The sequence below is a fragment of the Hemicordylus capensis genome, chromosome 7 (assembly GCF_027244095.1).
Source record: "Hemicordylus capensis ecotype Gifberg chromosome 7, rHemCap1.1.pri, whole genome shotgun sequence".
NCBI classification, from domain to species: domain Eukaryota; kingdom Metazoa; phylum Chordata; class Lepidosauria; order Squamata; family Cordylidae; genus Hemicordylus; species Hemicordylus capensis.
Genome location: NC_069663.1, coordinates 19,016,759 through 19,043,946, shown reverse-complemented (window position 1 = coordinate 19,043,946; position 27,188 = coordinate 19,016,759). Strand labels below are relative to the sequence as shown.

At 48.4% G+C, this 27,188-nt stretch overlaps 2 protein-coding genes across 6 annotated transcripts in view; one reads left to right on the top strand and one right to left on the bottom strand.

The window, feature by feature from the left end:
* The first annotated feature begins 85 nt into the window (after window positions 1-85).
* Window positions 86-17,506, top strand: UPK1A (uroplakin 1A). Of its 4 annotated transcripts, none has more exons than XM_053266768.1 (8): window positions 86-362; window positions 8,413-8,512; window positions 8,798-8,998; window positions 10,235-10,309; window positions 11,264-11,371; window positions 15,827-16,006; window positions 16,313-16,396; window positions 17,143-17,506. In XM_053266768.1, exons 2-8 carry the CDS (start codon window positions 8,450-8,452, stop codon window positions 17,185-17,187), a joined length of 756 nt encoding a protein of 251 aa, XP_053122743.1. In that variant the 5' UTR covers window positions 86-362; window positions 8,413-8,449; the 3' UTR covers window positions 17,188-17,506. The 4 variants fall into 4 exon arrangements, with proteins under 4 accessions (XP_053122743.1, XP_053122745.1, XP_053122744.1 ...); XM_053266770.1 differs by lacking the exon at window positions 86-362 and adding an exon at window positions 956-1,101; XM_053266769.1 differs by lacking the exon at window positions 86-362 and adding an exon at window positions 1,157-1,297.
* A 5,166-nt stretch (window positions 17,507-22,672) lies between these two features.
* Window positions 22,673-27,188, bottom strand: part of ARHGAP33 (Rho GTPase activating protein 33) — a 43,750-nt gene continuing 39,234 nt past the window's right edge. For both annotated transcript variants that reach the window (XM_053268376.1, XM_053268377.1), the window contains 2 exons: window positions 26,455-26,813; window positions 22,673-24,593 (listed from right to left, as the gene is read on the bottom strand). In XM_053268376.1, the coding sequence (XP_053124351.1) occupies window positions 23,442-24,593; window positions 26,455-26,813 (1,511 nt within the window). In that variant the 3' untranslated portion in view covers window positions 22,673-23,441. The remainder of the gene's footprint in view (window positions 24,594-26,454; window positions 26,814-27,188) is intronic.

The following is a 27,188-nucleotide window of genomic DNA, read 5'->3' as shown; positions in this document are numbered from 1 at the left end:
CAGTCAATTTATAAGGTTGGCCAATGGCCAACAGACGGAACCTCTCCTCTCTCCAGGCTTCGGAAGAAACCCTGCAGGAGAAATTCCTGTCCCCAGTTAACCATCTACTTCCCGCTATGCTAAAATAGTCTTGCCTCTGATCAGTCAACCCATTCCAGGGTGGGGCATGACCTCGTGGACTGAGAGATAGCAGAAGGAGACCCACCCCTTCCCTGCTGGTCCTTCTGGACTCCGATCCTGAAAATCCAGTCCAGTTTTCTAGCCCAATTGCCCCCTTGCTTGGGTAACTATCTATAAAGGGCAGCCCCGAGACACATGCACCTGGCAGAACAGGTTGCAGGTGGCTTGGGTGAAGCTAACAGGTGAGTAGTGGGGGCTCCCTTTGGGATGGGGAACAGAGGGGCACCTAGGTAATTTTGGAGCCTGGACTCAAAGGCCTTTATGGGCCCACCTGCTGCAATTTAAGCACCTTTTTTTTAACACGTAGGTTCTTGAGGGCACAAACCACACCACCCAGGACAGATTTGGGATTCGGTGGATTTGGGGGCCCCAGGGTGTGTGGAGGCCCTGGACTTTGTCTCTGAAGTCCAGGGGTAAGAGCCTTTCCTTTCCCTCTAATGGGGAATGATTGCTTTTCAGAGCTGCTGCTCAAAACCCGTAACAGATTTCTCTCACCTGTATATGCTTCCTAACAATGAATTCCAGAAAGGACCCAAGGGATTTTCCTTGTATGCTTCTAATACTCTTAGCTTTGTACACATAAGCTGTCTTAAGCAAAGCAAAGCAAAACATTGGTTGCTTTCACTCTGTTCTGCTTCATGCCTTCAGTATCCACCAGCCCTTCTCAAGGAGTTAATCTATGTTGCAAACCAATTGATTGAAGAATTCTTTGTCCTCCCCCAGGGAAACCTGGGAAATGTAGTTCAGAGATTAGGCTACGGTTCTCTGGCATGGAATGTTTAGTTCCCTGGTAGACCACAGTTTCCAGGATTCTATGAGTGAGACTTTGATGCTGAAACTGGCATAAATTGCTGATATGTGTGGATTGTTATACCCAAGGTGGATGAGAAGGCTGTGTGAGGCTGGTTGGAGAAATGGCAGGTGTGTGTGATTAGTTCTCCTGGGAGTTAATTTGGAAAGGATTGCCTTGAACACAAGGACCTGTGTAGAAATCATGCCCTATGATGTGACTCTAAATTGTGGGTGTTGGTTGCTTCATCTCAAAGAAAGGAAAAAAGAAACTGCACTGGAGAGCTGGAAGAAAGATGAAGAAAAGCAACGGAAATGATCAGGGGCTGTTGGTGCATGTTTTCCTTTGAGGAAAAGCAAAAGCTTTTTGAAGTTCCTTATTTTAGCAGAGGGCGGGGTGACCTAAGTGGTTTGCAAGCAAGATAGAAGTTTGTAAAATGATGCATGGTGCAGAAAAAGTGGCTCGTTCTCTCTTATGAGAATTTAGGATCATTCAATAAAATGGAAGACCTTGCTTGTTGTGACAAGGGATGCTAGGAACTGTTGTCCAATGACATCTGGGGAACCAAGTTTGAGAACTCCTAACATATAGAATTGGCTGCTATGGGTTCTTGTGATGGCCATGATCATCTGAGATGCCTTTTGCAAGGTTGCAAATTGGCCATTAGTGATGGTGTAATGTGGAAGTTCTGTGTTTCAGAGAAGTATACCTCCAGTTTTTGAGGGAGAGCAGCAGGGCAGAATGACCTAATGATTGCCTTAATGCTTGTGGGCTTCTGACTCACCATGTCCAAAAAGGGCTGGGAAAGACTCTTGTCCTTGGAGAAGCTGCTGCCAGTCAGAGCAGGTAATACTGAGCTAGATGGACCAGTGTCCTGACTCGGTAGAAAACAGCTGCGGACGTTCCAGTGCGAGGCCCGTTTCACAAGTGACCCTTCAGCCTGGCTTTGCGTTTCCTATGCTGTATATGGACTAGAAAAGCTAAATTCAATTAAAGGGTATATTATAATTCCAGAATAGCTGCCTCCCTATTTTTGTCGCTCGCAGTCACAAATGACATATCTTGGACTCAAGGTCTTCTTAGCGTTGCTTCTGCTAATAACCTGAGCCTCTGGGATTTAAAAAAGCTTAAAATTTTCTGTGGTAGGGATTACAGCTCTGCTTCACTGCAAGGGGCTGGGCTTCCTCCTTTATAGAATTAGATGATTATTATTTTTGGATGCATCAGCAGAGTTGGGCTGGACTTGAATTGGAGCTAACTCTGTATCCCTGTACCTTGATTCATAATGTATTTAACAGTGGAGGAAGGGGCCGGCTTGTGACAAATTGAGGCCCTTAGGCAAGGGTAGGCTAGGCAGCCTTTCCTCTTTCTCCAGCTGTTGTTGAACTACAACTCCCATCATTCCTAGCTATAATTTATTGGGGCTGGGAATGATGGGAGTTGTAGGTCAACAACAGCTGGAGAGTCAAGGGTCCCTATCCCAGCCCTAAGGTATGTCAAAGCCCACCCGCCCCCAGAATTATCATTAAAGCTTTATTTTTACTTGGCAAAGGTGCAACAAAAAACTAGTAATCTAACAAAAACAAATCTCTTCCAACAAGCCGGTTTGCATTAGGAATACTTTTCAGTGCAAATGTATTATGTGAAACTTGAAATTGAGTCTCTTACAATTATTATCATTCAGAGCAGTTCTTCCACCAGGACCTCTTTCTTACACAAAGATAACATACCAGAGGGGACAGGTTAAAACCAGTTTCAGCGTAAAAACACCATCGTCATGAAGCAACCGACAGTGGTGTTTTTACATTGAAACCAGTTTTGTTTAGTTTTTAACTTGTAACATCTGGTATTTGGATCATCTGGTCCTCTTGGTAGGACCTCTTGGTCCTCTTGGTATTTGAACATCTGGTCCTCTTGGATCTCTCGGCGGCTTTCGATACTATCGACCATAGTATCCTTCTGGAACGTCTGAGGGGGTTGGGGGTGGGAGGCATTGTTTTTCAGTGGTTCCGCTCCTACCTCTCGGACAGATTCCAGATGGTGTCGATTGGAGATTGTTGCTCTTCAAAATCTGAGCTTAGGTATGGTGTTCCTCAAGGCTCCATACTCTCTCCAATGCTTTTTAACATCTACATGAAACCGCTGGGAGAGATCATCAGGGGATTTGGAGCTGGGTGTTACCAGTATGCTGATGACACCCAGATCTACTTCTCCATGTCAACTTCTTCAGGAGTTGGCATATCCTCCCTAAATGCCTGCCTGGAAGCAGTAATGGGCTGGATGAGGGAGAATAAACTGAAGCTGAATCCAGATAAGACGGAGGTACTTATTGTGTGGGGTCAGAACTCTAGAGACGATTTTGATCTGCCTGTTCTAGACGGGGTCACACTTCCCCAAAAGGAACAGGTTCGCTGTCTGGGAGTACTTCTGGATCAACGTCTCTCCTTGGTTTCTCAGGCTGAGGCGGTGGCCAGGAGTGCCTTCTATCAGCTTCGGCTGATACGCCAGCTGCGCCCGTTTCTCGAGATCAGTGACCTCAAAACAGTGGCACATTTGTTGGTAACCTCCAGACTGGACTTCTGTAATGCGCTCTACGTGGGGCTTCCTTTGTACGTAGCCCGGAAACTTCAGTTGGTCCAGAATGCGGCAGCCAGGTTGGTCTCTGGGTCATCTCGGAGAGACCACATTACTCCTTTGTTGATGGAGTTACACTGGCTGCCAGTAGGTTTCCGGGCAAAATACAAAGTGCTAGTTATTACTTATAAAGCCCTAAACGGCTTAGGCCCCGGGTATCTAAGAGAGCGTCTTCTTCGCTATGAGCCCCACCGGCCACTGAGGTCACTTGAGGAGGTCCGTCTCCAGTTGCCACCAACTCGTTTGGTGGCTACACAGAGACGGGCCTTTTCAGCTGCTGCCCCGAGATTGTGGAATGCACTCCCTGCTGAGATACGATCCTCCCCATCTCTTGCAATTTTCAGAAAACACCTGAAAACACATCTCTTCAGCCAGGCTTTCTCCGCTTTTTAAAAATTTGTTTTTAAATTGTTTGATTGTTTAATTGTAGTTTTATGATGTTTTTAATTGTTAATTATTGTTATGTTTTATAATTTTTATTTTAATTATTAACTGATTTTAAGGTGTTTTAATGTAAACCACCCTGAGCCTTTTGGAAGGGCGGTATAAAAGTTTTAATAATAATAATAATAATAATATTTTATCTTTGCGTAATAAAGAGGTCTTGGTGGAAGAATTGCTTAGAGCCAGTGTGTGCATAGTATTGCCAACTTATCCATTTATTATTCAGAGGCCACTAATAATGTGAGACCCTAAGCTGTAGCTGATTAACCTGGTGCCTACATCTGGTACTGGGTGGAGGAATTGCCAATACTGTTCTTTGGGATTGCTGAGTCGTCCTAACAATTGTTGGGTGTCTTTAGCAGCCTCTTGGGTTGTTTGGAAGCTTCTTCTGGTTTGGGACTAGGACTTCCAAGAGCTTTCCCAGACAGCAGCCTTTACCATTGGTTTTCTGCGAGGCTTTACTGTGAGAAGTCGCCCCCCAAAAATTGATGCAAAAAGTGGATTTTTTTTTTAATCCTGGATATAAATCAAGCTATACTCTAACATGTGCTGAAAAACCTGAATTGTGTGTTAAGTGCTCCCTTATAGCTCGCAGGGACTTCAGAGTAGATTTGGCCAATATGTGCACATCCTCCATTCCGGAGGAGATGCAAACTAAAAGCCAGGTGTGAAAAACTTTGTGTTCTCCCTGTCTCTGCCACAGCTCTGTACCCATCTGCCGGGATTGGTACAGGGTCCAATTATCCTTCAATCAAGTAGCCATTACTCTAATGCACACGACTGGGGCTAGTGTACTGGTTTATTTAGCAATAAATAGAGCCATTTTTAAAGGGCGGTATAGAAATTGAATAAATAATAATAATTGGCGTCCAGATCAGGACCCACAGTTCTGGGTCATGATAAGGGGAGGGGCTTTAACCCTCTATCCTGCCATGGACCTGATCCAAATCCATCTCCCTTCTGAAATGGACCTGATCCGGATCATGCCCTGCACTCCCCACTTCTATTACGCGGGAGGGAAAATCTCCCCTTGGCAAGGAGCTGATCTGACTTCCAGCAGCTCCCGGTCTGCAGGGGCAACCCAAGGGCGTTGTAGTGCCTGAGACGAGGAGTCAAATGCTGCCTCGCCAACCTGATCTGGGCGAGCTTTGAAAGTGGTGCAGGGACAAGGCAGAGGGAAATGTTGCCCGGCAGCCTGCTCTTTTCTCCTTGCGCTTCTCTCCATTTATCTCCTTGCAAGGGTTGGATCAATCCTGAAGAGCTACTCCAATGGCAGAAATGGGGGGACACACCTTGCTGGCACCTCAATAATCCACTGCCTGAGGCCATTGCCTCATGAAAGGCCATCCCTGAAAATAGGACTGCTCTTCATGGTATAAAGATGAGCATGCTAAACCCCCCTGTGCTTAATGTTATGTGTTTGATGGCTCAAAGCCTGGGCTAATGCCCAGGAGAGACCCCTAGGAAGCAGGAAGGCCAGGTCCTCATTGCCAAAAGAGTGGATGTGAATGACCAAAAAGTAGGGGATGGAAATACAGATTTGCATAAAATCTGCATGTGTAGATTTCTACATATAGATGCACAGATAAAGTAACATGTAAGAGCCCAAACTTTTCCAATGGCAACACATAGGCATCAAATTATCAAATGTCTTTCTATTCCCCCCACCCTGTCCATCTTCAGAAAAGCTGAATAAAAGGGAAAAGACAGAGAAAGAAAAAGAGATTTTTTTAAAAACCTGCTCTGATCCTGGGCAAAGCAGAAACCCGGACAAATTAGGTTGAATTAGATGAGTTCCCTGACTTGAGTACCAGTAGGGTGGCCAGGTCCACATTGCTAGAAAAAGAGGACCTGGTTTTTAAAAAAGGATAGGGCCATAGCTCAGTGGTAGAGACCTGCTTTGCACTCAGAAAGTCCCGGGTTTGATCCCTGGCAGCCTCTCCAGGTAGGGCTGGGAGAGACTCCTGCCTCGAACCTTGAAGAAGCCGCTGCCAGTCTGTGAGGACAATACTGAGTAGATGGACCAATACTCTGACTCAGTATAAAGCAGCTTCCTCTGTTCCTATGATGTGGTCCCAAAAAAGAGAACTGTCCTCTATAAGGACGTATGGCCACCCTAATGGGAAGGACAGCAACGTGTCTCGAGCCACTAAATCCCCCCACATTCCAATCTCATTTGTTGACTTGGAGCTGCCCAACTCTTCAATGCCATATGATAAGGAATACGAATACTACAAATATTTATATACCGCTTTTCAACCAAATCCCCCCAAGCGGTTTACATAGATATAAATAAATGAAATGATTCCTGTCTCCAAAAGGCTCACCATCTTAAAACAAACAAACAAAAAACCACCATACACAAGATATATACACCAGCAACAGCCACTGAAGCGATGCTGTGCTGGGGATGGATAGGGCCAGTTGCTCTCCCCCTGCTCAATAAAGCAAATCGCCCCTTTGCTCACAGTTAGCAGGGAGAGCTCGAAGGAAGCTGGTGACCTCTAGAACCTGGGATTGCACCACATGCCACGTGTCCCTCGCAGGACAGGTTTGAGATGTGGCCCACCTTCCTTTCCTGCACCTCTCTCACCAAAGCTGCAATCTGGACTCCGAGGAATCCCTGCAATGCTGTCCTGTAAGTGTGCCCAACCTGACCAGCTAGACCTGCTCTTGTTGGAACGAACTGGACACAAAGCAAAGCCTGGGACAAGCACTCCCCTGCTCATCGAGCGACTTCCACAGCCTCTTTATTGTCAACAGCACTCTTTGTTTCTTTGTGTACCCTGCCTTATCGATGGGTTTAGGATCGTTTCCACTTTTACAAGTATCTCATACCACACATTCTCCCGAGAGTAACATAGGCAGCTTCCTATATCTCGCCAATGCCCTGTTATAAGGAATATGTGAGCCAGCATAGCGTAGTAGTTAGTGCTGGACTAGGACCGGAAGGCCCGAGTTCGAATCCCCATTCAACCATGAAACTCACTGGGTGACTCTGGGCCAGCCATGTATCTCTCATCCTAACCTAAGCCACAGGGTTGTTGTGAGGATAAAAATAACCATGTACACTGCTCGGAGGAAGAGCGGGATATAAACGTGTGCATATATATATATATATATAGATAGATAGATATATATATAGATATATATATATATATTCCTATGATGTGACTTTAGTGGAAGGTGGGCTTTGGAGCAAGGAGTTACCAGCTGATCTTCTGTATCTCAGCATGTTGATTGGGTGCTGGTGAAGTATTGATCAGATTGTCTTGAATGAATGTTTTTTACACCCTTCAGAGCTGATTTAAAAGGGAGAGCTGGTCTTGTGGTAGAAAGCATTCAATTTTATTGCTATCTTGAATCAAATATACAATCCAGATCAAACAAAAGGAACCTTAAAGGCAAATATTGCTACAAATGTATATACACATGTGTAATCTATTACATAAAAATGGAGATAAAATAGTTTTGGGTAAAACAAAATAAAAAAGGAGGGAAAGGGTGGGTGAAAAATGATTAAAATTGACCGTTTCTGATACACCACATTCAGATCTTAATCGCAGCCGTACTATTTGGTGACCATGTGTGAGGCATCGGTGTATTTATCAGAAAGAAATAAGTTTATATAAGTCCATCCAAATTATCAAGGGATCTAAGAACGAGAGGAGCAATATATTTGGAATGCAGCTCGAGATAAAAGGAACAATACAGAAGCACATGGCCAGCTGTCTCAATAGGGGGTTGGAGAGCTGGTCTTGCCATAGCAAGTATGAATTGTCCCCTTTGCTAAGCAGGATCTGTCCTGGTTTGCATTTGAATGGGAGACTACCTGTGAGCACTGTAAGATATTCCCGTTAGAGGATGGGGCCACTCTGGGAACAGCATCCAGGTTCCCTCCCTGGCATCTCCAGATAGGGCTGAGAGACACTCCTCCCTGCAGTCTTGGAGAAGCCGATGCCAGTCTGTGTAGACAATACTGAGCTAAATGGACCAATGGTCTGACTTGGTATATGGCAGCTTCCTATGTTCCTAGAGCAGGCCAGCTCAACCTAGGGCCTCCCTGAGTTGTTTTTGGACTACAGCTCCCATAATTCCCAGCCACAGTGGCCAATAGCCAGGGATTATGGGAGTTGAAGGCCAACATCTGCAGGAGGGCTGAAGTTGAGCAGCCCTGTCCTAGAGTGACTGGGATTCGTATAGGATTAAGCTGCCTTAACCCTCTGGGAACCCAACGTTGAGAATCCCTGGTGTAGGATTAAGCTGCCTTAATCCCAGACTCTCCTTGCTAGTGGGATGAGTCTACTCTGTTGCAGTCAAATTGATTCCCTTGTTGTCTTTGTCTTTTCCCCCTTTCTCTGCAGAATCTGAGCAACTGGAGAGGAGCCATTGCTGGGAAATATGGCAGAGAAAGGATCCCCATTACTTGTGACGCTGTTGGTAATGGCCAACGTCATTATTATGGTGAGAATGCTGAGCCGTGGACTGAAGCAACGAGATGGGACTTGGGCAAGGTTTCTTAACCTTGGGCCCCCAGATGTTGTTGGACTACAACTCCCAGGATCCCCAGACATGGCCTTTGTGGCTGGGGATTCTGGGAGTTGTAGTCCAACAACATCTGGGGGCCCAAGGTTAAGAAACCCTGGACTAGGATTTTGCCCTAGAATCTGGGGGGGGGGGACACATGTGATCGGTTGGAGCATCCTGGTTCACCATAGTCCTGCTAACGATTTCTCAATCTTCATGCAGCTTGCCGGCCTGGCACTTTACGCTGAATCCATCTGGGTAACGGCTGATCCATATAAAGTGTACCCCATCATGGGGGTGACAGGCAAAGATGATGTCTACGCAGGTGCCTGGATCTCCATTTTCACTGGGTTTTCCTTCTTCTGTGTCTGTATCTTTGGGATCATCAGCCTTGTGCGTGGCAACCGCCTCATGGTATTGCTGGTGAGTAAAGGGAGGAGGCACGGGCGGACATACTGTGCAATGGTACATCAGTCTTGTAACTTTGCAGGCATGCAAGTTGTGCACATGCAAGATTTGTGCAAATGTTACATGAGAGCAAGCCTATAGCTTCCAGTGGGCTTGCTTTTACGTAACACTTATGCAGTGTGCATGTATGCAAAGTTGTTGCACAATGGTACGTCCATCTAATATGTCATCCATGGACTTTTCTCAATGCTAACGAAATCTACCTTTAAACTGGAACCTACCACTACTCCCTCACTGCCACTGGGGTAGATGAGAACAGCTTTGATGTGGAAAATTGTCCTCTTTAAAAGGCAGGATAAACACATAGCAATTAAACCGGGGCAGGCTTTTCATGAGGCAAGGAAAGGCTGTTGCCTCGGGCGGCAGAATAGTAGGGCAGCAGCAGGGTGGCAAAATGCAACCTGCTGTTGCCATCAGAGCAGTACTTTGGGGCCAACCTGACGCCTGAAAACTTCACAAGGAGCACCACTCTTCACATGCCATTTGGAAAGGTCCATTTGGAAAGGAGGCCTGCTGTTTGTGGTGTGTCCATTGTTTCCTCAAGTATAACAGGTGTTTTTGGGGGGCGGGGGGGCATTCCTTAAAAATCTGTTTTGACAAGGACCTAAGAAGAGCGTTGCTGGATCGGGCCAAAGGTCCAGCATCCTGCTTCCCACAATGGCCAAGCAGATGCCTTCTAGTCTTGCCTGGGGACTTCCTGGAAGGAATCACTCTTTTCCATTTTTGCTCCTCAGCAAGTGGTTATTATCCACTACAGACAGCCTCGCTGAACATAACGATCCCATGTAACCGTCAGGACTAACGGCCCTCTCCTCTGCGAATTGCTCAGATCCCTTTTTAGAGCCATCTAAGCTCGTGAAACATCTCTGGAGGCTTTGGTAGTACGTTCCATAAGCTAACTTATTCCATAAGCTAACTCCATCGCCAGCACAGCATCCCTCCAGTGGCTGTTGCTGGTGTCTCTCTTGGGTTTCTTTTTTTAGATTGTGAGCCCTTTCGGGACAGGGAGCCATTTTATTTATTTATGTTGACGTAAGCCACTTTGGGCCCTTTTTGTTGAAAAGAGGTCTATAAATATTCGTAGGTCCTTCTCGACAATCTCCAGCCGTGTGTTTTTGAGCCGAGAAGGGAATGTTGGCTTGCTGTCGCCCGGATAGGCTCAATCTCACTCTCTGCTTTCTGTATCCTCAGTATCTGGTCCTGATCATCGTTGTCTACTTGTTCGAGTGTGCGTCTTGCATCACATCTTACACACACCGTGACTTCGTAAGTACGGGGAGGCTTCAACTTGGTTTCGGAGTGAAAGGGCCCTGGAACTGCCCAGTAGAATGCTGTTGAAAGCCAGGCTTAAAAAATAGGTCTTGAGAGCCTCCAGGGCAGTTAGATCTCTTCTTCCCGTGGGGAGTGTATTCCACCGTCTAGGGTCAGCTACTGTGACAGACCTCCTCTGATGATCTTGGTGGTGAGAGGTAGGAATCTTGCAGAAAAATGATTTGGGTATCTACTTTTTTAGATATGTTAGTCAGGCTACTCCCCTGAAGACCAAAGGTCTCTGCTGCTTAAAGTGAAAGGTTTGCAATGCATATAGAAAATGTTCCTAAGACATGAGATCACTTTATCAGCTTATCTCATTCTGGAGAACTAATACAGCCCAGAAACACGCTGGATTTCCATCATTTTCCAATCCCATCTCCAGAGGGAATAGCTGGTCTTGTAGTAGCAAGCATGACTTGTCCCCTTAGCTAAGCAGGGTCCACCCTGGTTGCATATGAATGGGAGACTAGAAGTGTGAGCACTGTAAGAGATTCCCCTCAGGGGATGGAGCTGCTCTGGGAAGAGCAGAACGTTCCAAGTTTCCTCTCTGGCTTCTCCAAGATAGGGCTGAGAGAGACTCCTGCCTGCAGCCTGGGAGAAGCCACTGCCAGTCTGTGTAGGCAATACTGAGCTAGATAGACCAATGGTCTGACTCAGTATATGGCAGCTTCCTATGTTCCATCATAGCTGGATGGGAGGCAGGGCTGGTGTTCTTGGCTTAATTAAAACCAACCACCTGGAAATTGTATGCTTGGAATAAATCATGCAAAGTAAACTTGCATATATTTACACAGCCTGGATCTTTCAGCAGCAGAACTCTCAACATCCAAAGGTCTTGCAAAGATCTGAATGTTTGGGGAGAATGTGGCCAATCAACATTTTGTTCTCTCTCTTCCCCCACCCCAGATATCTTCAAATTCCAAGTTAATAACGAAACAGATGTTGACCTATTACTCTGCAGACACATACCAAGGCCGGGAGCTCACCCGTATGTGGGACCGCTTCATGATGGAGGTAATGCGCCCTTGTCTCTGCTAACTGAGCAAAGAGGCAGCTTTTTAAAGTGGTGATTCTCTTGATTGAGCAGGGGGAGAGCAACTGGCCCTGTCCATCCCCAGCACAGCATCCCTCCAGTGGCTGTTGCTGGTGTCAATCTTATGTTTCTTTTTTTAGATTGTGAGCCCTTTGGGGACAGGGAGCCATTTTTTAAAATTTATATCTATGTGAACTGAAAATATCCGTCGTATTCATTCAGCTGAGTGGGATTGGCCAGCTTTGCTGTACAGACTGTTAAAACTGATCTTATTGTAGGCCCAGCTCTGTCACATCATGGCTGGAGGGTGCATAGCCCGTGTATTTGAGCAGCATATCTGTCCCATTCGTAATTCTTGGAAGTGAATTGCTAAGGATGAATCTGTGGGCTAAAGCCATGGAAAAACTTGATTCTCGAGGGGCTTGTGGACCCAGCTTTGTGGGTTGATCATGGCCTGTCCATGGACCACACCTAGCCGAAAGTTTAGCTTGCATTTGGAGAGCGTGCCTAACCACCCACATGTCTAATCGCTTAACTTGTACAACGAGAAAGTCTGGTCAGACCTCCCTGGAAAGACTGTTGTGTCGAAGTGGGCACCACATCATCTTACCAGATCTTGCAAAGATCTGGATGTTTGGGGAGAATTTTAAAGGCATTGATCAACGCGAAGAGTTCAGAGGAGAGCAACAAAGATGGTGAGGGGGTGGAAACCAAGTCCTAGAAGGAACGGTTGAAGAAGCTTAGTCAGTGTCGTAGCCTGGGTACTTTCCAGACTACGCGGGAGGAAGTGCGGTAAAATCCGACAGCTAGCCCTAATATTTTGAAGCCAGTTAGAGTTAGCTGCTTTGGGATTTTACACCACTTCCTCCCTTGCTGAGGCTTTGAGGCGGGGGAGAAGAAGCAACACGCTGCCCGCCTCCGCTCCTGGTTCTCCCACTTTCCTGAAGAAGAGGAGGAGGAGGAGGAGGGGTGGGTAACTGACAGCTTTCCCTTGCCCCCTTCCCCCGACGAATTTGCGCAAGGGCAGCGGATTTGTGCACACACACACAAATCCTCCAAAAGCAAGCCATACTTCTACAGCGGCGATCCTTCGCACTCTTACCTAGGAGGAAGCCCATTGAACTAAACCATTTGCCTCTGAGTAAGCACAGCAAGCCTGCAAACTGTTCTCAAAACTCCGAAAACCAGGGTGCTTTCCAGATTAGACCTTGCAGCGGGGTCATGGTGTATCTCGGAAATGTGCTTCCACACTTCCTGTGTTGTGACACTGCAGTCCCTATGCGGACAGAAGGGTGCTGTTCATATTTCCAATGCCTTGTTTCAAATTAAATCACTGCAATATAGTGCTACAACATTGTATATCTGGCGTAAATAAGTTGCTGGTTTTTCGGGTTGTTAGTTTTCGAGAGACTGCTCCCCCTGCTGGGTGCTTTAATATTTACGCTTTGAATGTGATTTGCCTGAATATTTTGCGACTGTTGAGCTGCTAACCTGAAAAGCACCCAGGTACTATTTCACGACGCATGTGTCAAGATAAGATCCGAAACAGGCTGTGGCTATACGAACGGCACCCTGCAGTTCCCATATGCAAGACTGTGTCAAAATCCCAATCTTATGAACGGACAGCAAGCCTAGACGTAGTAAAGCAATTTCAAGGTGCCATCTGGAAAGAACCCAGGAGAAGAGAAGATTATCAGGGGATATGATCACCATCTTCAAGTATCTGAAAGGCTGTCGCATATAAGAAAGAGCATACTTGCTCTCTGATGCTCCTTGGGGCAGGACTAGAACCAGTGGGTTGCAGTCGCAGGGAAGTGGACTGAAGCCAGACATTCGTAGGAATTCTAACAGTATCATGCAAGAATGGACACTCCTTCACTTTTTTCACATCTGTTAGGAATGCAGTAGCAATTTCCTGCACTGAGCCAGGGGCTGACTAGAAGACCTCCCAAGGCCCCTTCCAACTCAAAAATGCTACAAAAAGGAGAAAGCAGTTGTTAGTTTAAGAACATAGGCACAGCCCTGCTGGATCAGGCCCAAGACCTATCTAGTCCAGCATCCTGTCTCACGCAGTGGCCCACCAGATGCATCTGAGTAGCCCACAGGCAAGAGGTGAGGGCATGCCCTCTCTCCTGCTCTTGCTCCCCTGCAACTGGTATTCAGAGGCCTCTGAGGCTGGAGGTGGCCTATAGCCCTCTGACTAGTGGCCATTGATAGCCTCCATTGATAGACCTGACCTCCATGAATCTAAACCCTTCTTAATGCCATCCAGGCTGATGGATGTCACCACGTCGTGTGTCAGAGGATTCCATAAGTTGATTAAGTGTTATGTTAAAAAGTACTTTTTGTGGGTCCTAAATTTCTTGGCAGTCAGTTTCATGGGATTACCCCTGGTTCTAGGGTCATGTGAGAGGGAGAAAGAATTCACCTACCCACTCTCTGCACACCATGCATCATTTTATAGAGCTCCATCATGGCACCCCTCAGCCACCTTTTTTCTAAACTAAAAGGCCCCAGGTGTTGTAGCCTTACCTCGTCAGGAAGGTGGTCTGAGGGAGGAGAGCTGGTCTTGGGGTAGCAAGCATGACTTGTCCCCTTTGCTAAGCAGGGTCTGCCCTGGTTGCATATGAATGGGGGACTAGAAGTGTGAGCGCTGTAAGATATTCCCCTCAGGGGATGGAGCTGCTCTGGGAAGAGCGTCTAGGTTCCAAGTTCCCTCCCTGGCATCTGCAAGATATGGCTGAGAGAGGCTTCTGCCTGCAGGCTTGGGAAAGCTGCTGCCAGTCTGTGTAGACAATACTGAGCTCGATGGACCAAGGCTCTGACTCAGTAGATGGCAGCCTCCTGATTGTCTTGGTTGCCTTCTTCTGCACCTTCTCCAGTTCTATAAGGTCCTTTTAGAGGTATGGTGACCAGAACTGTACACAGTGCTCCAAATTATTTTATTTACTTATTTTAAGCTCTTATGGATAGAATTTTATGACGGACCTCATGACTTGTGGTTCTTGTTCTGGTGGTCAGAGGATGCTAAGACGATGGGGCAGGAAGGATTTCTCTATCTTCTGGTGTGGAGATAGTGTTTGTCACAAGCATCTCAGCTCTGGCCCTGAAAACACATTCCTGGCCTGAGAATGTCCTTGATGTCCTCTTGTTTCTTAATTCAGTCTGCACTCTGCCTTCCCCTCAGCTGCTTGGTGGGCCTTGGGATTTTAAAAACAAACCAATCCTAGATGCCACAAACCAGAAATCTGCTTGTAGAATCCATGGGAAAGAGTTGGGGCTTGCCAGGACAAGGCAGAGGAGTGGAATCAGGGATATTAATTTATTATTTCTTGTTGACACAGACAGGTGTTATTGACTGGTTTGTTTTTTATCCAGACATCGAGTCCTTCCCAAGGACCTAGGATGGCTGAATTTTATTATCAGTGTTGTAGCTGTTATTATAGATATCTTATTATTATTTGTATTTATTTTATTTTATTTGTATGCGGCCCCAAACATCCATCTCTGGGCGGCTTACAACAACAAAAATAAACCCAAATCCAAAGTGTAAACTTTAAAACAATTTAAAACCACAATTAAATTAAAAAGCTTGGGTGAACAAATGCATCTTTAAGGACTTTTTAAAAAAATACCAGAGATGGAGAGGCTCTTATCTCAAAACAGAGTGCATTCCAGCGTGTTAGGGTAGCAACAGAGGTGGCTCACCTCTGTGGAGACACCAGACAAGCTGCTGGCAGCTGCAGGCGGGCCTCTCTGGATGACCTCGATGGGCCTCATGGAGAAGACGACGTTATCTTAGATACCCTGGGCCTAAGCTGTTTAGGGCTTTATAGATTATAACCAGCACCTCTTACTTTGCCTGGAAACTTATCAGCAGCCAGTGTAACTCTCTTAGTATAGGAGTGACATGGTCTCTTCGAGATGACCTGGAGACCAACCTGGTTGCCACATTCTGTATTAATTGCAGTTTCCGGACTACATACAAAGGCAGCCCCACATAGAGCACATTGCAGTAGTCAAGTCTGGAGGTTACCAGCATTTGTAGCATGGTTCTGAGGTTGTTTATCTCAAGAAACGGACACAGCTGAAGCTGATAAAAAGCACCTCTGGCCACCGCCTCGACCTGGGACCCCAGGGAGAGGTGCAAGTCTCATGAAATAGATTGTATTATGCACAGACAGGCAAGTGCAGACTGCTTTTTCAGTGCTCTTGCTGCTGGCTGTTTGTTAGCCCCACCTCTATGCCAGGACTGGAATACAAGCCCCATTCAAAAGCTGGCCTGGATCAAGGAATGGATGAACCAGAAATTCCACACTGCTCACCCTAACGTAAAAACCAAGTGCCCTGAGGGTTGGGTTGGAAATCGGCTCTGTACCTCCTGCTGCAAAAAGCTCACTGGTACAATCATTTTCCCCCTCCCTTCCACTTTCTAGCAACAATGCTGCGGTACCAACAACCCCATGGACTGGGTGAACAACACCTCAGTCTTCCGCAGCAGGTATCCTGAAGTGGTGGCCCCTTGGCCCTTCTACTGCTGCAAGCGTGACCCCAACTTCATCATCATCAATGAGGAAGGCTGCCGGCTGGGGCATATTAACTACATCAACTCTAAGGTATCGGGATCTTTCCGCACCTTGCCAAAAGCTGCCTGCCACTCCTGGGCATCTCTGTGCATCTCCAAAATGTTCTGAACTGGCTTCACTACAGCAAAGCCAGTTCTGCAGCAAAGCCAGTTCTGCAGCAAAGCCAGTTCTGCAGCAAAGCCAGTTCTGCAGCAAAGCCAGTTCTGGATTTCTGAACTGGCTCCCTCTGCAGACCAAACGGAGGCCTTCTGGGTTCCCCATCTGGGAGTTCAGGGCAGGCAGTAGTAGCACCTCCGATGCCTCCTCTTCAAGAAAGTCTCACTCTTCCTCCCACAGGGCTGCTTTGAGCATATCAAAAATGCAGTCGACAGCTATGCCTGGGGTGTCTCCTGGTTCGGCTTTGCCATCCTTATGTTCACGGTGAGTCTTAGCTGCAGATCTCCCTGCCTGAAGAGAGAGGGGAAATGGGTGGGTAGAGAACCAGTGTTGTACAGTAGCTAGAAGCGCAGTTAAGATATTACCTTGTGCCTGCATTCAGATATCTGTACACTCATACATGTTTGTCCCTGCATTCATGTTAAAAGTGAACCTTGGTACGGGCTCTCTGAAATGCATGATCCAGATAGGAAGTGTATTGTTGTCCTTGCATTCAACATAACATGTGAATAGCTGTACCTGCCTACAGATCTGTTCCTGTATAGGCAGATTGTACGAGTGTTGAACATAATGTGTGAATGGGGCTAGAGCAGAGGTGCATTACTTCAGCCCTCCAGCTGTCATACAGCAGCTTCCATCACTCCCAGCCACAGTGGTCAATAGCCAGGGATAATGGGAGTTGTAGTCCGATAGCAGGAGGGCTGAAGTTGTGCTAGTGTGGGCATTTTTGTTGCTATACAAAATAAGTGTGGCTGAAGTGTCAACACGCAGGCTAGAGCGTTTACCTGTGACCAGGGAGCCCTGGGTTCAAATTCCTGCTCTGCCATGAAACACACCAGAGTGACTTGTGTCCTGTCTCTCAACTTGGCCTACACCACAGGGTGGTTGTGAGTGGGCTCCATAAGGCATGTTGCCTTGAGCTTGGAGGGAGGAAAAGCAGGATGAACAAAGCAATACATTGGGGGGGGGAGGGTGCTGTGGATTGTGTGTAATAAGGCCCTCTTTTCCAGTGTCCAGTAGTTCTTGTAGCCATCTACCATTACACTATAATGTGAGGAAGCCAAACAATCCAGCTGCCCTGCGAAGGTGAATGGATGCCCTCTCTGGCTCCTCTAAGCAGCAGAAGTCGTCCTCCAACCTCCTAAGGAGACCTCTGCAGGCTTCTCTCTGATCAGGCTATACCACTGTGTACCTTCAAAGGCCGGCCAGTTCTCTCTGTGTGTCTGTGGCTGGTCTTGCTGCTGAGCACCTGAACGCTGCTATCCCAGCGCTTGAATCTCCTAGGGAGAAAACTTCCCAATTAATTCCTTTGTGCAACTTCTTGTATTTTTTTTTAAAACATGTAATAAATACTGTTTGGAAAACCACAAAAAAGCACCTGCTTGCCTGGGAGTATGTGGGGCTGGGCTGTTGGCAGCCTGAGAGTGGGCTGTCGCTGGGGAATTGCATGATTACGTCGGGAAAGAATGTTTTCTCTCCCTCACTTCTACCTGCCTACCTGGTCAGAGCTGCTACTGATGGGATGTTGGAGAGGGCTGTGCAAAATGTGTAAAGAGATGCTGAAGAGTACCTTTCAAATTGTGCATCAAACTTGGCTGCTGCACCTGTTTTTCTTCCTGAATTATGGAGCCCCCTACTGGCCAAAAAGCAGACACTGCCCTAGCAAAATGAGAAGGAACTGACCCCATTCCCATCATTGCTTTCCCCTTGCATGTATGTAGAAGTCCAGGCAGAAGGGAACTGGTCTTGGCTTCAGTCATCATTATGCCTACGATTTTACTTCAAAACACAAAGCTAGGTGTCAGTTACCCGTTGCTTAAACAGGTGACGTAATCCTAAATGAGCACCCACAACCAGTACCTGGCACCTCGACTTAGTGCTAAAGGGAAGAAGCCAGCAAAAAATATAAGCGGTGCCTAAATTCTATTGAAATCATGGGGACGTATGCCCTTTTTAGACATTAAGGTGGGGACAATGTCCAAGCACACCCAGAAGTCCTGCCCAGGCACTGGCATGCTCCAAAAGCCACAGCCACACACACACACACACACACACACACACAGAGCCAAGGTTATGCTGTTTGGCAGTTTCCCCTGAGATTGGATGGCTGGGTCCGGGGCTCTGCTAACTTTGGCTGGAAAGTGCTTTCCATTGAGAGCCAGTGTGGTGTAGTGGTTAGAGTGCTAGACTAGGACCGGGGAGACCCGAGTTCAAATTCTCATTCAGCCATGGTACTAGCTGGATGACTCTGGGCCAGTCACTTCTCTCTCAGCCTAGCCTACTTCACAGGGTTGCTGTGAGGAGAAACTCAAGTATGTAGAACACCGCTCTGGGCTCCTTGGAGGAAGAGCAGGACATAAAATTTAAAAATAAATAAATTGGAAGATGCAACTTACAGGCAGCCTTGAAGCTTAGTGTCTCTGACTGGATGCTGCTGCCTGATCTTCTAACCTTGTCATGAGTGGCATTTGCACATACTTCCTCTCTAGCACATTGGAGCATCTCCACCATGTCATGGGGACGGGGAGGGATTGTTCACCCAAACCATTCCTTAATGCACAAATTCAATAAGTCTTTCAAGTAGTCAAAGCTGAGTGTGGAACAGCACCCAAGCATCACACCCAGATTCATTCCATCCCCTTTGGACAACCAGTGAGTCATAGGCCCAAGCTGCCAGTTTGCCTTTATTTGTTAATTGGTTTTTGTTTTAAGCCATTTAGTACAAGAGTCGAGGAGGGAAAGGAAGGTGGAGTCATTTCCGAAAAAAGGATGCAGCACATCAGGGGCAATGAGGAAACGTTGGCCTTTAGAAACACAGGCACATACAGACGGACACACGTGGCAGTGACAGCTTCACAGCATCAGAGAATATGGGATTGGCCCCCAACACTCCCCTCCCCAAAACTACTGCCTTCGATGCCGGACTCTGGGAGACATCACTTGACACTCAAAGGGAACCAGTGGAAGCCACTACTCTGGTCAGCACAGACACACAGCTGAATAAGGTGGCAGGAAAACCTGGAGGTGATAGAATGGATTGTACCACTTTCCCCACTGCAAGTGAGGGACACCCTTTTTGGAAAATACTTCACCACCCCTACAAGTAAAGAAATCTAACTTTTCAGGGAGAAAGATTTTAGGCCAGACTGTTGCCTGTTGTGCTAGTTTAGGGTGATCCCCCCCACCATAGGGATGCATTCAAAAAAACATGAGCCACCAACAGCATCCTGAGGTGATATGGTCCATTCTGCCATCTCGGAAGCCACCCTCCTTATTTCTACCTCATTCTGCTAGGTGTGTCGATGTTCCAAGCAGGCCTCACCCATTATTTTGCAACTGTGTGAGTGAACAGCATGAAACCATTTCCAATCTGTCTCCCAGGTCAAAATCATCGCAGGTCTGCACAATGCACTATATTCGAAAGGCACCGAGGGTCTGCCCTGAAACGGCCCCCACATCTAAAATCTGATTACACATAATGTCAGAACTATAATATAGACCTTGGTCTCCAATAGAAGACATATTTGTATTACTTTGGGGTGGATGTCCCAAATGTGATGGCTGCCAGCATCCACACGTGAATACTGACAATCCCAGATGAATATCAGCCCTATTCACACATTACATTTGAACACTTGTACAATCTGTGTACAGTGTGCACAAGTACAGATCTGTACATAGATACAGTTATTCATGTGTTATATTGAACACAGGCACAGCAGTGTCTGTACCCTGCGTTTGAGGAGGCCTGTACCCAGGTTCAGTTTTAAAATAAACAGGTACAGTCATTCACACAAAAAACCATGTACTTATGTACAGTAGGGATGTGCTCGAAACGAGATTCGGCATACGAGTCGCAGCACAAAAGCTCTCAAAGCTGGGTAGGACACTTGTCTTCCCCAATGATCGTGTGAACTGTGTTATGTTGCACTAGCATTCAGATGTCAGCACATTAGGGATGCGCTCAAAATGCAATTCAGCATCCAAATCGTAGCATGATCCCTTTACTGAGGGCTTACGCAGCCCCTTTAACATGGAAGAGAGGAGGTCCATACCTGCTCCTCCTCTGCTCACTGTCACTTCCGTAATGCTGACTGAACCAACCATGCTGACCATGCAAATGGCCACCATGCATGCACGGAGGCCATGTGTGTGCTGGTGTTGGGCGTCTGGGAGACACCCCACCGGCACACAATTATAGCTGGGGAGAGCACCATGATTACGCAAGTGGCAACGAGTACAGGAGGAGCAGGTATGGACCTGCTCTTTTCCATGTTAAAGAGGCCGTGTAAGCCCTTGGTTTAAAAGGGATTGTGCTGCGATTCGGATGCCGAATTACATTTTGAGCACATCCCTAGTGTATAGACATCTGAATGCTGGTGCAACATAACACAGTTCACACGATTATTAATTGGGTAAGACAAGTGACCTACCCAGCTTCGAGAGTTATGTGTGCTCCCGGTTTTCAACGGTATGCTAGCAAAAACCTAGGTAGGATAGGGGAGTGATTGTCTGTGAGACAGGAACTGGGTAGGGCAGCTTTTTCTCCCACCTTGTTAAAATGCTGGGTACAAGTGCAGGTAGGATGGCACGGTCCAACCCAGTTCCTGTCTCACAAAGATCACTTGTTCGAACCAGCTTCAGGAACTGTGCGCACTCCCAGATTTTGATGGTGTTCACACAATCAACTGATGATTGTGTGAACTGCCTTAGTATATGAACAGGGCTATTGTAAATGCCTGAAAACAGAGCAAATCTACCTCTGCCATTCAGGCATTCACAAAATTCATCTAAGACTGTCAACATTTACACATATTTGGGACACTCATTTTTGGAAACTCCAAAGAGAGCGAGATCTTTCATGGTCCCCCCACTCCACAGGCACAGGCCCCAATCCAGCAGGGGCCAGGGACAAGGCGTAGTTCCGACATTATGCTCTACCTGGATCTCTAGACATGAGCTTTTCTGAGTGTACCCCCATGTCTTTGAAAAGCTAGAGAAGACACCGCCCACATTTTGCTTTCCCAAGGAGCCAGGGAATGTAAGAGAGTCAGTATCTGGGGCAATCTGGAGGTCATTACCACAGCAGTAGTACAAAAACATGGTGAAGTTAGTGCAATTTCTGCAGATAAAATCAAAGTTGAGGAAGCCCACAAGGGGCGGTTCCGGAAAGGAAACTCTAGCATGGGGCAAGCTGCTAGTTCCAAGTTGAGAGCCATATTGGAGCTGGAGATCTGAGAATTATTTGCATATTGTTTTTGCACATAATGAACACTTTTTGCATTAATATGGTCAATGCCTGGCCATGGGTGGAGGATAATCTAAATCTCACCACAGGAGACTTCCAGCCAGCTGGGATGGCCAAGATCCAAGTATGAGCAGTCTCAAATATTCCAATAGGATTGATTCAATAGCCCCTTTTTAAAAAAATCACATGGAGGGCTCTGAAACTCTGAGCTTAAGGCTGCAATCCTAGACACACGTACTAGGGAGTAAACCCCATTTAAACACAGTGGGACTTACTTCTGAGTAAACATGCATAGGCTCGCACTGTAAAGTTGCAGTCTTGTGTGCATGTGCTCAGGAGTCAATCCCGGTCAAGGAAGCAGGACTGACTTCAGAATAAACTTGCACAGAACAGGACTGCTGGAAAGGGCAGCATCCCGGCAAAGTTAAACACGTTGAGAGGGCAAGAATTTCCATGGGACGGGGTTACGCACATGCTGAGCCCTCTCTCATCGCAATCAACAGGGCCTCAAGTGCTTAAACCCGTCCGGATTGCCACTTTGCAGGGATGAGAAGCCAGGCATCATCATTACCGTACCTAATTTTCCCTAGTGAAATCTGATGATATGAAGATCCTAAAAGAAGCCCGCAGGCTATATAAAAGTGCTTCGGGGGGTGTCCAGTGGGGCTGGCTTGTGGCCCAGCTTTGCCCCAGGGTCAAGGTGTGGCTGGTTCAGCAGGGACTGCCTGCCCATGGGGAATAAGGCATAGATTCCCCTCCCGCCTTCCCCCCCATACCTAAAATACTGTCCGTGAAATACACACAAACACCTTCACAGACATACACACAGCAAAGCGCACACCAGTTCCAGACACGAACGCACGTCCCAAATAGACACGGATACCGAATTCTATGTCCTTTCACACACGCAATCCTGGTTTCCAAACACACATATATACATAAACTTCCCATGCCAGGCACACATGCATCTTAATTTTTTTTAAAAAAAAAAAAATTATCCACACACATACACACACGCACACACGCATACACATGTACAAAGACCCTCCAATCCTAAATGAATTCACAAATGCATCCCCAGCCCAACCACCCACCCCCAAATCCTCTGAACACACCAGACTCTGCCCAGGACTGGATGGCCTGTAATAGGAAGCAGGAAGTGGTGTGTGTCGCTCATGTGACACCAATGGAAAGTGTCCCTTATTCCTCCTGATACATGAGGATTCGGGGTTTCTGGGCGCCACTGTTTCCCAGGAATTGGCTGAATCTCTGGGAAGGCAGGAGAAAGGGAGTCCTGTTAATGTTTTAATTGGGTTAAAACAATGGTTAAAATGTTAGAAGTCTTCCTTGCTGCCAAAACTTGAAGAAAATAGGGGGCAGTGACTTCGCCACTGAGCACCCCCCACAAAGGGCCCTCTCTTGGTAGAGCCCTATACAGACTCCAGTGGTATCACACAGTGATGTAGTTCATGAGAATAGCACAGTGGCAACTGCACCCTACAATGTGAACCCGGGCACGTTGCATTTCTCTGAGCAGGGCCAACTGGGCAATGTCTTAGGAGCAGCATTTTCATACAAGCAAAGAGGATAATTCCATCAGGGGGTTCAATCCTGTCCCTGCGACTTTTACAACGTGACCAAAATGGTCTCCTTTGAGGACGCTACGAACCCCTCGCTGGCGGGCGAGAATGCAACAGGAGCCGTGGTGGTCGCAAGGTCAACAGTGGGTTGGGCGTGCAATGCAGCTGGTGGCGCAGTTGGGTCACGGACTCCACGTTGATGCCGGGCTGAGCTTCTGGTGTGGGACGTCGCCCTGGAGTCAGAGCTGCCTCAGAGGTTCGTGTGCTCTCCAAACAACCACCGCTAAGTCATCGAAATGGGCAGGCGCGGCAGTCAGGGAGGGTCATGTGACTTGTGGCGACACAGCCTTCCCCCAACGCCCATATCTTTCACAGCAAACAGTACACAAGGTAGTTCCATGAACACCAGAGAAGGGAGGAGGGCAGGAACTCGGAGCCCAGCCCCGAAAATCCAAGGCGTGCCACCGTGGGGCGCTGTGTTTCAGCAGTAGCTGTGCGTTTGGCCCTCTGTGTACACGGTCCAACTGGGGCCCAGGTAGCAGCCAGACGGAGACCCCTCCCTCCTTTCCACATTGCCGTACTGGGGCGGGGAGGGGCAGCACTCATCGAGCTTCCGCAGAGACGACGGGGGTGCCGACGCCTGGCTCCCTGGCCGGGCAGGGGGTCCGTCGTAGGTGATGATGGGCTCTGGACCATATGGGGGCCGGCCCCAACAGGCTGGCGGCGGCCGGTAGAACTGCAACACAGATCGGCTGCACGGTAACACATCCATGAGCTGGCGGTACTGCCCAGTGGGTGGGTATCCCCAGCCGAGCCTCTGTTTCTGAGGCAACGGAGGTCTGCTGTGGTGGGCCAGAGGCTGGGCGGCCCCAGGGTCGGAATGGCTGCGGGGGTGCGCTGCTTCGGGTGGGGGGGAGGATGTAGGGCTGACGGAGGGGGGCTCGGGGAAGGGCACGTTGACGTAGATGGGCTCCTGCTGGCTCACTGCCACGGGCGGTGGCTGGGGGTGAATCCGGCTGTTCTTCAGGATGGGCTGGAGGGAGGACGGGGCTGGCGGGAGGTAGGCCTGGCGCCAGGGCCTCTCAAACACCCCATAAGAAGCATTGAAGGTGGCCAAATACTCAGGGGGTGGGCAGGATGGCCAGGGCCGGGCCATGCCTGGGTAAGCAGGGGGCTCCCCCACTATCTCATAATAGAGATTCTCGTGCTCCAGTTGGGGAGGCGGCGGTGTCCCGTTAACGCCCGCCCGCGAGGAGACGGGGAAGCGGCTGTGCTGCCGGAGCGGATGGTCTGGGAGGTAGGGCGGGAAGGCAGGGAGCCTGCTTTTGAGGGGCAAGTGGCTCGAGGGAATGGGGAAGTGGGGAGGAGGCGGAGGTTTAGGTGGGGCGGGAGATGGACTGGACAAGGGGTAGGCGTCTTGGGGCTGGCGAGGCGCAGGGTATGGGGCTGACAGGGGAGGCAGCTGGTGGTGAAAACTGTAGGCAGCTGGTGAGGCAGGAGACTGGCAGGACAGGTGGTACGGATCCGGTAAGGGGTGAGGCGGAGGGTCTCTCTGAGGTAAATCAGCGAGAGCCCTCCGGTAGGGGGAGAAGGAATCCGAGCTACCCAGGGGAGAGGTCTGACTGAACGGTACCTGCAGAATGACAAAGCAAGAGAGGTGGACAGTGGAGAGAGACTTGTGAAGCTTTTAAAAAATATATATAAACAGAAAAAAATTCTAACCCGAGTCTATTCCTATACGCAAGAAGATTTATCTTCCACCATTCTAGGGATGTGCCCGGAAACGTCCGGAGGCGGCGGGGGGGTTCTCTTAAGGGCGGAGGAGGGTGCACTTATCCCTCCCACCACATTCCCCCTGCCAGCGCTCTGTTGTAGCAAAGCCTCTCGGGGCGGTAGCGTACCTCCCTGCCGCCCCATTGTCGTCCTCGGCCAGAAGCGGCCGGCAGGGGAAATGAGGCGGGAGGGGTAAGTGCACCCTCCCCTGCCACCTCCAAAAGCCGAAACGGCCCCCGGTGGCCGAAACGTTTCGGAGGCCTCTTTACACCATTCTCTTGTAGTAGCAGAAACAGCAGCCATGTTTACCGTGGCAGGGCCAAAGGGCTGAGCAGAAGGCGCTTTCCCCACCCTGAGAGAGAGGCAGTTCAGGATATTTTGGTGTCTGAGGCAGAAGATTTAAGTGGCGATAGACATATAATCATCAAATAAACAACTGGATATTTTGATGCCTTAAATTAATTAAGGCTGAGCCAAAATCCACTCCCCCATTTTTCCAGCAGCAAATGTGTGTGTGTGTGGGGGGCTTATTTCAAGAATTTCCGAGCAGGCCCAAAATGGGAGTGAGAGGGGAGGCCTTACGGGCAGTAGCGGTAGTGCTCTTCCCAGAGGCTACTAGCCACAATCCCCACCCCACAAAGAATGATGCTGTGTCATCATTATATAACATTGATCTGAAGAGACTTCTGGAGAAAAAATGGTGGCCACCAGCTGGAGGCCACTAGAAGGAACCTGCCTGTGCCCCAAGGTATTGTGGTGCCTTTCAAAACCACCCCTTGCAAGCTTCGGAAGTGAATGGGAGGCATTGAGGAGGGAAGGTTGCCAAGAGCCTCCTCTTCCCTCCTCGTGCTTCTGGAAGGCTTTGCAATGAGTTCAAAGAGAGACACTCCTTGCAGCATTTGCAGGGGTCAGACCAGTCCCAGAAACTGTTCCGATGGCAACATCAGAAGGCATCTCACTGCCCTGCTGCTGCCCCAACCATCTACCACCTGAGGAGATGGCCTCCCTTTGCCTCATGCAAGGGCCGCCCCTGCCTCCACGAAACAGTAAAGGGTGGAAAAAGGTAAGCAGAAGAGGCGGTTTGGGCCTCCACTAATTCCCCTCAACATTTCTAGCCAATGTTCTCTTCAGAGAGCTTTCAGCTAGGCCGACTTCCAAAATTAAAAGTGGGCCTTTTCACACCCTGCCTGGGCGCTTTCCAGATTACATGCTGTTCAGCAGGAACACACTTTGGCTTGGCAGGCCTTTGAAAACATAAATAGCTTGTGCAACCCTCCTACAATGGGAAAATAACGCTATTTTTATGCGACGCACATGCAACATTGTAGGGCTAAAACACAAGGTAAAATCCGAAAGAAGGCGTCGGAAATGTGAATGGCACCTTGCTGACAGCACAGGGACTGCGATGTGGAAACACAGGCAGTGTGGAAGCACCCTTAACGGACACGTAGTGACACTGTTTTAGCATGTCACCCGGAAGGCGTCCTGAAGGGAGGGCTTGTTCAGCCCTGCTCTGCCCATTCCAGACGATCTCCTCCAATCACAAACATCTATTGTGATTTTTATCTGTTTTATGAATTTTAAATGTTTTATTTATTTTTATATTATGTTTTAATCTGTACACCACCTAGAGATTTCTATATTAGGCAGTATAGAAATTAAATTAATAAAATTTTCAAAAATAAAAAATGAATAAAGTCAGTCGGGCTCCGGGCTCTTACCTGGCTTCCTCCTTGGCGATCGCGGCACTGGCTGCCCGCACTCCTGCCCCTGGCTTGACCTTGCAGTGAAGAAGGACCAGGGGCCTTGGGGCTGGGACGCACCATGGAGTAGAGCGCCCGCGCTCCACTTGTCAGCTCCCCTGCCTTGCACTCCAGCGACAGGGAGCGCCGGAAATGTGTCCGCGGTTCCCTCTGCCCACGGCTAGCCTGCTGCTTCTGCTGAAGGACGGCCTGGTGTGCACTCTCAGCCAGCGCTAGTGCCATCAGCCGAGCCGGATTTTTGGGGGGAGGGGGTGGAGGGATGTGTCGCAGCACAGAGAGCGTGCCAGGGGATGTCGGGGCCACTTCAGCCTTTGGACCTGAAGAGCGGGGGGGGGGGAGAGAGAGAGAGAAAGAGAAAGATCAGGGTCAGCCTTACCATTAGGTCTATCAATGGCTACTGGTCTACAGGCCACCTCCAGCCTCAGAGGCAGGATACTTCTAATAGCAGTTGCAGGGGAGCAGCAGCAGGAGATGGGGCATGCCTTCATCTCTTGCCTGTGGGCTTCCCAGAGACATCTGGTGGGCCACTGTGTGAAGCAGGATGCTGGACTAGATGGGCCGTGGGCCTGATCCAGCAGGGCTGTTCTTACAAGGCAGCCTACACCAGGAGGGAGAGCAAGAGAAAGCAGAGCACAAGCACACATTACAGGGTTGTCTCTCTTATTCCATCCTGGAACTCTGCAGTTGCAGGT